This window comes from Zonotrichia leucophrys, chromosome 5 (genome assembly GCF_028769735.1).
Source record: "Zonotrichia leucophrys gambelii isolate GWCS_2022_RI chromosome 5, RI_Zleu_2.0, whole genome shotgun sequence".
NCBI lineage: Eukaryota > Metazoa > Chordata > Aves > Passeriformes > Passerellidae > Zonotrichia > Zonotrichia leucophrys.
This window is the reverse complement of record NC_088175.1, coordinates 25,855,440-25,867,698: the sequence shown is the minus strand read 5'-3', so window position 1 is coordinate 25,867,698 and position 12,259 is coordinate 25,855,440. Positions and strand designations below refer to the sequence as shown.

At 34.0% G+C, this 12,259-nt stretch overlaps 1 protein-coding gene across 1 annotated transcript in view; it reads right to left on the bottom strand.

Annotated features, from left to right (window-relative positions):
- The window catches only part of SPRED1 (sprouty related EVH1 domain containing 1), a 58,689-nt gene that overhangs the window by 9,250 nt on the left and 37,180 nt on the right, over window positions 1–12,259 (bottom strand). Inside the window, exons 3-4 of the mRNA XM_064713816.1 lie at window positions 7,229–7,397; window positions 5,903–5,952 (exon numbers count right to left, since the gene is read on the bottom strand). Of these exons, the coding sequence (XP_064569886.1) occupies window positions 5,903–5,952; window positions 7,229–7,397 (219 nt within the window). The remainder of the gene's footprint in view (window positions 1–5,902; window positions 5,953–7,228; window positions 7,398–12,259) is intronic.

Below are 12,259 nucleotides of genomic sequence, written 5' to 3'. Positions count from 1 at the left end.
CACGAAACCCAAACCTTACTCTTAAAGCAAACCTTCATGCCCTATACACAGCAATTATCAAAGAATGCTTTTAGAAAATTCCAACACAGATACCACAATTCAAACTAATTGACTTCAAGGACAAATTTCAGGGTGGCAGCAGACAGAGAAAAGCATGTGACCTTTTGTAAGGCAAGAACTCGCCAAACAGCATTTCTGAAAGCACAGTGCTCAGCTTACCATCCTATACCCTACAGGTAAGTGGACACAGACTAACTTCTGGTATTAAAATAAAAAGCAATCACGTCAGTCCTTTTGCCAATAAATATTCACTATGCTGAATTACAGAAATGCAAGATGAACATGGTGAACTCTCTGCTTTTAACTAAACTGCAGTTTTAATACAGTCAAACCACGCTTATTAGTATCAAAAACCTTTTCCTTGGACAACTTCCTGCTCCAATGTGATGTTTTATTACAAGGTCATAAACATCTGAAAACCCACATTTATAATGGAAACACTGACAATCTGAAGTAGGAAGCCCTAGAAACAAAAATGGTATTGTGTTGAAAATGCATTTAAGTAAGAAGCAAACATATAAAGTTTTCCACAAGAACATATACAGAACAAATATACAGAGTATCACACACTAACACAGATGCACACATTCTCCCTTTCTACTGTCCAAAGCAATTACACCGCCCACATTCAATATTCTTTAACCACAGCCTGCAAAGTACAGTACTGGCATAGGTTATTCAGTATCATCTGTAAAGCAACCTACGCCAGTTTTTAATGCACAACGGAAATCTGGTTTGCTCCCAGCTGCTGGTATAATAATTACTGTCCTATGGTTGCTAAGAGATACTCGGAATTTTTTTCCAAGACTACTAAAACATTTCTGTGCGCACAAGCAAAAGGATGCTGGGTAAAGCAATAAAATGACTCCAGCTGTAGCTCTCCAGCAGAATTCAAAGCCAGATGACAGCTGTAGAGAAAATGAAAACCAGACTGAGCTTCTCTTGTTCTTCAGATTTTCTCTCCTTACTTCTCCCAGTTTGCCAGAGTTAAGTCTGGGAGAGAATTCAACATTGTTCTGCAAACATTGTTAAAAATGTTCTCCTCTAAGTAAGTTTAATGATTACACAGAAGGATGGATGAGAGACCACATTTCCGCTGCATCCCAGTTCTTGCATTTACTTCCCATGAGGCCCAAAAATCTGCTGCTTGATGCTAACAACACAAGAAATGTTTTAATGCTTTTTCCTTAATTTTTCAATTCTGAATAAATTATACAGGTTTCAAAAACATCTGAATGACTTCCTTCTGCTTTGGCTATTTCTGAGACTGATGGAGCAATATATTTGGCAAAGAAACTCTATTATTTTCAGGTATGTGTTTCTGACATAGGCTGAAATATTACCTAGGTTATTCTAAATATTTCATACAGTTTAAACTAAAAAATAAGATATTTGACATGTCTCTTTCTTCAAAGGCTTTACCACCTGGATATATAGAGAACTCTACATATAAAAAGGCTGCTAGGAATACTGGTGAGGGAAAAAAAATTCCTCCTGTTTTTTATATACAACTCCAATAAAAAAAGCTTAATAAATCAAAATGGTTTAGCACAATATATTAATAGATTTATTTGAAATTGATAATATGAATTAGTATTACTTTTAGTTCTAAGAACTGGACCTAAACAATTTATTATGTGCACTAAATATTTCTAATCTTTAGTGTTTTACCATGTGGTATTGTCCTATCCATAAAACAATACAGTGCATCAAGGGTAAATTATTTCACATTTCCTTAAAAGTCATAATGTTATTTTTATAAAATCAAACTTCTGCAAACATTTTGTCAGAGACAAAATAAATTGAGTGGTCCTTGAAGGCCCTTGTGAAAAGGTCACAAAACAGTGTATTTACTGAGCAGCATATGAACAATTAATGTCTTCCCTGCCTGCACCAAAACCACTTAAGATGCATGTAAGTTTCAGGCCTTTCCCCTTTACTATTAACAAAAAGTCCAGTGTACTTCTGAAATGACAAGCCAAACTTTTTATTTTCTGCTTACAATTTATCAGTCTACAGTTTTCTTCTGCCAGTAGTAAGAAACTCAAAAGTATAAGTGATCCAATTCTTATTACTTCAAACTGTTAAAATGTGTTGGTAGCCTATAAATAACACCAATATGGCTGAATCAACAAAAACTGAAAGAAATTAAAGCTCAACTACTCTATTTTTCAGTCCACAAAACCCCTACAAAAATAATTCTAAATGTATGAACTCTAGATTTCATTTAGATTTACTTCTAAGGAAAAAAAAATATATTTTTGGTTTTTTTTCAGATAAGCTAGGTGAATTTTAGAGCAATAAGTTTATATTTGGTAGAGGAAAATAACCGGAGCCAATATTTTAACAAACAAGCAAAGTGACTTACACAAGCTGCTCCTACATTCAAAATGCAAGGTTTTATACCAAAACCATCTAAACTTCCTAACAGAACAAATTCCCAATGTATATTTCCATGTAAGTACATCTACTTTTCCAGGTTCCATTTACCAACATTATAGGAAGTCAGGTAGCTCTGCCTTAACTCATTGGTGTATTTTGGTTTTAAATGAATCTGGTAAGATTAGGGCTTATTTGATGATATGTACAATTTGCATCAAATAAGTTAAATAAACAATCAAAAATAATTGCAATAATTTAAGTAACCATGAAAACCCTTAAGTGATCATATTCTTTTAATACTAGGATTTTAACATTATTTGGAAACAACAGAGAAGCTGTTATAAGGAAGCTATGTCTTAAAATGATAAATTTGATCTTCAGCAAAAGGAATGCTTTCTCCAGGAGATTTTATTTACAAAATGTAAATTAAAAAATCAGAAATTTAGTGAGTCTAGGTGTAACATAGCAAGCCAACTGCTAGCCTAGAAGGCACAAGACGAGTTCAGTTTTTGGATTTACATTTAAGATATGCACATACAGCTTTTGGACAATCACTATTTCTGCTAACTACTCCTATAAAATGTGATAATACATATTACAAGGAAGCACTGAGATTTCACACTGAGATGATAATTTTTGATCTTCTTTGGATCATTTTATTTGCTCTCTGTAGCACCAAATATAACCAGCCAGTAAAATAACTTGAAACATGTTTAGCTTTCTTCATCATCTAATCATCTTCATTAAAAAAAAAGCAAACAACAGAACCAAGCCACCATTAATGAAATTTATGTACAAACCAAATACTATATTTATAATTCAAATGCACATTAAATATAGGATTCCTGCTGTGTAAGATGACTAGAACAGTACAGAAAAACTACTCTTTAATATTCTATCCACACTCCAAAATGCTCTCGCACAGATATACTCCAAAACACACTTAAAAATAGTAATGGAGACTTAGGAAAACAGCTTATAAAATGAACAGGAAAACAAAAAAATCATTAAGTCTTTTAAACAACATAGAAGTGGCAAAAAGCAGGGGGACAAGTCAACACAACTCTTCAAATACTCAAAACATTCTCTTTAAAGAATGATGGTCTTACATATCAAGTTAAAAGGACCCTGGGGTATCCACTTTCACTTATCAGAGTACCAATCTTGGAAGGGGGGGATTTAATAATTTGAAAGAAAATGTGGACTATTTGGTATTTCAAAGGTGTTCTTGGAGACTAGACCTGATGCCTGTGACTAAAATGGTGTAGCTTTTCTGCACTCATGTTCATAAGCCTGCAATTGCAGCTTCGTTACTGATACATAAACCCAGTTTAGATGAAGCACAGCTAAACCAGGGTGGATTCAGTTTTCTCTGCATTTCTTCTTTTTTCCTTCCTTCTGATAAATGCTACTATCAGTATCACTTATTTTACTTTGCTGTGCAGAGATATGGTAAGACATACTGACTAGCTTTTTTGTTTCTAGAAAACAGGACATCTATCCACAGCACAAATCCACAGTTAAGTAATATCTACTGTGATGAAGTCTTTAAGTATGTTTTCCTGTCTAGAATGTAAAAGATAGTTTGGCCAGTGGTTTGTACCACACAAGATTGATTGTACCTTAACATATATATCTGGTGTGTGAGTATTTATACATTATATGTATAATGTAATAATAATATATAATCTATATATTTTAATATATAATAATAATTATAATCTGGTTTACAGACATCTAAAAATATATACATTTATTTATACATTTATTTATTTATACATTTATTTTTTAAAATGGAATATAAAGTAAGCCTATATTTACATATGTAAATAGGCGGTGTATTGACATTCACATGTATAGAAGAGATGCTGTAAATACACTTTTCTCCACTTTGCCAATAACAAATTTGTAACTATAATGAATCTCAGATATTTTCCTAAATTTTGGCATCCTTATATAGAAATGTAATAACTAGGCAGCAAAATCAGAGGTAATTGGTTTGTTCTAATCTCATTAGGGCTGTAGAAACTGTTCAATTATTAATCCTTGCAACAAAGCATGTTTAAGCAAGTCATTTAAGAGCTGATTAAGGACTGCATTAACTTTGGCACATATTTCCTTCACCCTGTAAAAATATACTCTCTTTTTAAAATCTGAAATATCTAATATTCATAGCAATTTTACTTTCAAGTGCCTTAAAATAAAGCACTGAAATTATAGAACAACAGGTGATTGTGCACCCAACACTTACACAAAGTAATACATTTCTTCTGCCATAAAATGAAAAGATATCAGGAGACTTCTGTGTTGCCACTGCATTGCAGTATCTTTTCTAAATACTTGACTCTCAGTCTCCTATCGTATCTTCAAAGTCAGCTGCTAATTTTCTTGATTTTGTGTTCTAGAGGTTCTACACTGGATCTGTTTACACTGATACAGGATTTATTATTGCATAAGTGGCAAGTCTCCTTCCCAGAAGAAATCACTTAGCAACACTAGCAGTTTTCTGAACAGTAACTAAGACCCCTGAGTCAACTTGTTTCTTTGCCATCTTCATAATAATTTAAATTTCTGCACTCTAAAACCTGAATATATGTGTGAATGAAGACACAGCTTTCCCTTAAAACCATACATAAGAAGGGAAAAATGACAAGCATACATAGACACAAGTAGGACTTCCTCACTTATAATATTGTTATTCACTCTGCATGTGTGTATCTATATCTAATCTATAGCTATATATCCATCCATAGTGTTTTTTTATACTGGCTTTTAAATTACATGATTCTTGGATATTGCCAGGAAGTGCTATGTATCAGTGTTACCATACTTATGGTATATTATATGGTATACTTATATAGTACTGTAGCTCTAGAGCATGGTTGGACATAAATTTTTATCTCTTAAGTCATTATGACCTACAGAAATTGAAGAGTGCAAAAAGAAGATCAATAAAAACTTGAATCTCCGTAAGTGACCACTTTATTTTCAGTGTGTTTTCAAAAATTGAACTTCTGTCTTTCTTTGTACCAGATCCTCTCAACCATTGTCTCAGCATCTTTTCAACTCTAACCATTTGAAGTTAAAGAGTTTTATCACTGCAAAGGGAAATCTAAGGAAACAAACAGGATATATAAGTAGAAAGATTCTTCATCCCTCTATTTTGTTGCCCAGAAGAATATTTCTTATTTCAGTAAGATCAAAGAGGACATACAACTTGAACACATATTGAAATTAAAAATTAAACTCAGGATACTTAATGATCCTATGGATTAAATAATAACTACTTTATTTAGGACAGATAATATTATAAATCTTCTAGATAATTCTTCTAGAACTTATTTCACTAAACTGAATTTTGCTATTGCTCTTATTTTGCTTATTCTCAGTAATGAGAGCAAAATCTCTTCAGTACATTTGTAAAATAAAAAATGTACTATTAATTAAAAAATTTACTCACTTGAAAGCAGTCTTCTGCCACTTCAACATCATTTTGGGAGGGTGGATAACCTTCATATAAAGAAAAAAAAGTAGACAAAGTTATTTTCTTCATATTTACCACTTACTGCTTCCAGTTATCCATATCATCTCTCAACATCCAGTGATGATTATTTAAAAATTCTTGTTTAGGTTTTAACCTATAGATCACTGCATTTCAAGTTGATTTGGTAAGCATGATTTATTTCTACACTGCATTTTCTATACTGAGTATTCCTAGCCACACTCCTCTCTCTTGTTCCCACCTTCCTAGTAAAAGCATTTTCAGTGTCATCAGCAGTCAGAAGCAAGGGAGTATATTCCTTTTAATGTAGCATTTTGAAAACTAAAGGCAGACCATTTCGTTGGCAGGAATGCACACTGTTTTATTTTGCTATAAATCAGCAGAAATTGAAAGTGTGAGACCCTAAGAGAAAAAAATTACTCTCATGTTCTCTAAATATTTGCCTTGAAGGGATATGGATTGTACCAACAAATTTCCAAAGCAGTTATTAGAGTATGTCAAAAACATTTCCCTTCAGAAACATGCTCCTCCCTTCATTAGTAGGATAACACACATAAAACCCCTAAAGTTACTTTTTACAAGCCTGAGATGTTCTTTCAATTCAACAGACACACGTTCTCTTCCCTCCCTGTCTCAATCTAGCAATACATTTATCATATTTTCAGCTTAGAATCTAGGCTTGATGATATCCTTCAGTTTGCTCACTCGTTTCCACTAATTCAGTGAAACTCTGGAACTTCATTCCAGAGTGGGCCATATTGTTATCTGAGTAAATTCTTCTTCTGTTTCTAAAAAACCTGTCCTCAGAACCAGGCTGAACACAGAACAACTACTAACTCAGCTGTTAGTAAAAACTAAAAGTATTAACTGAAAGTATGTGTACATGACAAGAGAACTCAATAGGTCACAAATTATTCAACTTCCCAGCTTATCCTACAAGAACACAGGAGTTGCAAAAAGCTTCTAAGATCCAAGTGAGAGAATATTACACTCCAGCCTCCTCCATTTCTTCATGTCTAAAAGAAAGAGGCAATGCTTTATTACGTAGGGATGTTTCAGGAAATTACCTAATTAGTGTTTGTGAAACAATTTAAGACACTTGAATGAATGGTACTTTAGAAATGCCAGAAGTACTATTACCTATTAAAATCCCGATATATATATAGTTTAATCCACATCCTTAAATACTGTCAATGAAAATTTTACACAAAGTGCTTTGACATCTTTTTCAGTAATGACTCAATATTCATCCACCCCACCAAGTCTTTCACCTGAAATATGTACCTTGAGAAATATCCTCTACTGCTCTCCGAATACCTCTATCAAATGCTCTTGCATCAGCAGGACTCTGAAATGTGAGGCCAAACTTTTTGTCATCAATCTTCCAGTGGTAAAAAGTAGGAGTAACTTTGTTGTAAACAAGGTCTTTCTTTAATGTGCATTCCAAGACCACCTTTCAGAAAGAAAACAGAAGGAAAAAATATCAACGATGAATATATCGAATTTGAGAACAAAAGGTAGTCTTTGTGAAGTAAAACATACATCATCGAGGTCCCTCTTCAAATTTTTTCCTGCTACAAAGATGTAATTTTAACTTAATTTCTATTATGAATTATTCACTCTCAATTGCTGATAAATAGTATGTGTTGAAGACACTATTTGTTTACTGAGTCAACATTCCTGTTCAAAAATCTCATACCTATAAAAGAATCTCATACCTGCAACAACCAGTACAGACTTGGCAGATGTTCAGGAAATGAAATAGGTCACATCCCCCCAAAAAGTACTATGTGTGCTGGTATCAAATTTTACTGTATCACTGAGATCTACAAAATTTTTTAGCACTAGACTAACTTCATGCTGCTTTCAGGCAGATTTTCAGATTTCTCTCAGAAAGGCTACTAGACAAGTGAAAGCAATACAACAGAATTCTTTAAAAAAATGAGATCAATAAAATCTTTGTAAGTGTATTAGCGCCTGCACCTAGACAAAAATACATTTGTGTATTGTATAAAAAAAAGAAGCAACTGCAAATAATGAACAGAAGTATTTGGCTACAAAATCATTAGAGGTATATATGTACGTTCAGTTCTAAAGCAAAGTCACAGTCTTCACACTGAATCATAAAATGGTTTGCGTTGAAAGAAACCTCAAAGGGCGTCCAGCTCCAACCCCCCTGACATGGGCAGGGACGCCTTCCACTACACCAGGTTGCTCACAGCTCCATTCAAAATGGCTTTGAACACTTCCAGGAATGGAGCATTCACCACTTTTCTGGGCCACCTGTTCCAGTGCCTTACCACCCTCACAATAAAGAATTTTTTTCTAGTATCTAATTTAAATCCACCCTCTTTAAATTCAAAGCCATTCTGCCTTGTCTTGTCACTCTGTTCTCTGTTAAATAATCCCTATCCAGCTTTTTTTGCAGGCTCCCTTCAGGTACTGGAAAGCCTTATCATTTCCCCTTTAAATAGACTGGTTTTAAAACTGTATTTGCATTTTTTTTTTACTGGTAAAAATTATTTTAAGCAGCATTGTTGCACTGAGCATTTATTGATTAAAAAAAATCCCATTTTTGGGATTGAACAAGAAAGTATGGAGGGAAATGCATTGATCTGCTCCCACTGCAGTATGATAAAGCTCCCAGTAAGATATGTCTCTCTGTATTGGTATTTGATGATGGGGGCCTACACTGACTGAGAGATGAATGAGGAATTTCAATATTCTATCATTTCATTGATGTACTTCTAGAATTTTTTAATTTTTTGTTTTGTTACATATGTGGCTTTTTAAAAGAAAAAGATAGGGAATTCCTCACAGAATATGGTAAAATTAATTTAAGTACAAACAACAGCAAAAACCCCTCAAATTAAAACATAAATATATATATATATATATATTTGGGTTATTCCTACATATTCTTTGCGTTCCTCTTCTCCATTCATTGTCTAATTATTACACAGGCAAATAAGGTTTTTTCTCTTGCACTTCATTATTTATTCCCCCTACAACCCACCAGTAATCATCTCCTCTCAACTGTTACTGCCTTTTACCTCTGCCTCTAGAAGGATAATAATCTATCTGCACATATAAACTCCTTTAGCATTATAATTTTTTGTTTCTCCACTCAGATCTCCCTAAATGGTCAACAATATGTAGGTAAAAACGCTTACAAGAAAACATAAAAAGGAATCTGTTTGCTGTAGGTCTGTGGGAAAAGTTGTTGCAGGAAGAAAAAAGGATTATTCTGCAGTTCTAAGGTGCACCAAATAGTTGTTCTTTGTTCCTCTGGATGATTTTAAACTTGCTTCCTCTTTCAAAGAGCAGTTAAAAGGGAACGCTTCTCACACCACTGCCTTTTCTAGGTCTGAGAGCTCTTTAGGGGGAATCTCTAATACATTAACAGCAACTATTTTCAGTCTATTTTGTGTGCCATGTCATCCAAAACATCAACAAAAAGTACTGCAGGCCTGTTTTTATAGCATTACAATGATTTTCTGGTGCCCAAGGGATTAATCCAGATTACTTCATACTGAAAATTCATACCCAGTAAAAATGTTACCACTAGAGATGAAAACTGGATTAAAACTTCACCACTGAGTACAAGTTAGGGTTTTCAAAGACACACAAACCAAACTAGAAAATTCCCAAACCAACTCCCTCCAGCCCAAAAAGCAACACTCACTCCCAACTTCCAACCCTCCCATATGTTATAACAAGCTTTGATTAACAAAACAAGTAAACATCCCATCCAACACTATAATTGTTTTCAACTTGATTCAAGGAAACAACACATTTGAGGGAGTGACACTGATTTTTTCCCCATTTAAACCTGTATGAAAACAAGCTGATTAACATAGAAGTGAAAAGGCATTGAAAAGGGAAAAATATGTTGCATTAAAATTAAGCAAGGCTTGATTTCTGTCCCTCCCGAGAGAAAGCCGAAAAGCCGAAAAGTATCTCAATTAGCAGTGAGACACAAATTTATAAACATCCAGCACTTTGATAGTATTTGTTACACTCAGAAATACAAAAAATTGCAGATCAGATAAAAAAACATACCAACCATCCCCAGAAGCATTCTTCTCTCCCTGAAACACTTCTATGCTTTGCAACAATAGTGAATTTTTTAATTGTAAAACTTAATTTTGCCAAAGGCTACCTTATGCTCAAGCATGTGAGCTATGATGAGGGCTGGGGAGGAAGCATCCTCATACACATATTCTCCAAGGCCTGGAAATGGAAACCAAGCTTTTCCAATGCAGTTATATTTCAAAACTCCAATTATTTTTAGTGTGCTTTGCTATGGTTCAGAACTCTCCACATCATAGGTGAAGATCATATACTCTTCCACATCATTATCCAAAATATGCACTCCCAAACCTTTTTAGGTAGACCTTCCCCAAGATCTCCAGGGATAAGCACAGCAAAGGCTTGAAAAATTGTAAATAAAATGCCTACAGCTTAACTAAGTTTCATTTCCAAAAACATCCCATGGGTTACTGTTCTGAAGGTTTTCTTCATTTGGAGACTTAAATATAAGACTTCCATACCAATATGAAACATCTACCTTGGCACATAATGGAAAATGTTGCAGAATCATCAGACTCAAGACAGAAGAAAAACAGATCCACAGGACCAAAATTTAAACTCTCATAGCACAAATATAGAGCCCTATTTATGCTCTATGTCTCCTGTTATTCAATTAAAAGCTCCTTTTAATATCTAGATGCCATTAAATGTAACAGTAATGAATTCATTGCTGCTCAAAAATACTTGTTAGCCTAATGTTTCTTTTCTCACCTCTAAAAACTAAATCTTTAAAGATAATAAAATCTATTTGGCTTATGCAGACAATAGCAATCTCCAGAGTCAGAAATTTTCTACTTTAGCACTTAAAATCCAAATACTATTAAACAGAAATGAGTATTGAAGATATGACATTGTTATTTAGAGCTTATTTCAGGAAAAAAAAACCAAACAAAACAAAAAAAAATCCCAAAACTTTTGTTTTTGATACAAATTTCTGTCTTGGTAACAGACCCAGTAATTGAACATTTTGAGATCCTGGACACTATGGTACTGTTTTCTAGCTGTACTTTCAAAGCTTACAAGAGAACATGTGAGAAAGCCTCACTGTTTCTCATTCCCAACCCAAACCTACAAACACACCACTTTTCAATGCCTATTCTGCTTTACTCCTGGGAACAAGCAGCACGACCTGAGTGGATTCATGCCACAGAGTACATGAACCCCATGTCACAGTAACCATTTGACAATTATTCCATGCATACTTTAGATTCAGTTCAAAAAAGAAGATGATGTACTGAGTTGTACTACAGCTCATCAGAATCAAACTTCCCTCAAACTTCAAACCCAATTTAAAAAGTAAATATTTAAGTTTGTAAACAGCAGATTTTTAGAACAGAAAGGTATTTCTATTCAGTTTTAGCTTTGTGTCTCTTCCTTTACACAATTAGTTTTCATTCAAAGGAAAGATTTTAAACTTTGTTACTCCTGATTCATGATCTAAAAGATACTAGTAATATTTTTTTCCCCTTTAATAAAAGGAGAAAAGTCTGGAGAAGAAAACAAACCAGAGAAGCCTATTAGACTTTGCATTCAAGAAGGTAAAATTCACCAAAGCCTAAAAACTAGTAAGTTTGAGCCTAATATGTGCTTAGCTCTTGAGATAGAAGAGAGCTACTGTGAACAGCTTGAAAGAGAGAACAGCAGATCTGACCAGGTTCTGAGGGAGTGCAATTGTTCCAAGCAGACTGGCTGGAGCCTGATCTAGGAAGGTGATTATAATAAAGGGGGAAATGCATAATTATGGGAAAAGTCTTCATGAAATACCCTTACATTCCAACACAAATCTAAACAACCTGTGCAAACTAGTGGGAAGCATTCTCTCTCAAATTAATTCAATGGAGCCACGACTTTGATTTTCATCTCAGATAACTAGGATGCTTTTTGTGAATGCCACAAGATGTTTTAAATAGCTGTGTATGCACAAAAATTATGGAAGTTTACATGTAGACTGAAGCTGATTCATAAAAGGACTGACAGCAACCTGCCCCTCAGGTCTAAAAAGAAACAACATGAGCCCTCTCCAACAAGGATCTTCAAGGTTTTAATGTTCATTCCGGAGTATTTAATTTATACAGCTGACTTACAGACTGAGATCTATTGTTACAACTAAATGCCTTCATAGCCTATAAAATACATGGAAAGATTGGTAAACTGGAATAGAACTGCAATTAGTGGGAGCAGCAGCAACTAAAGCTAATTCCTCTCCAGTATAACCATTTAATA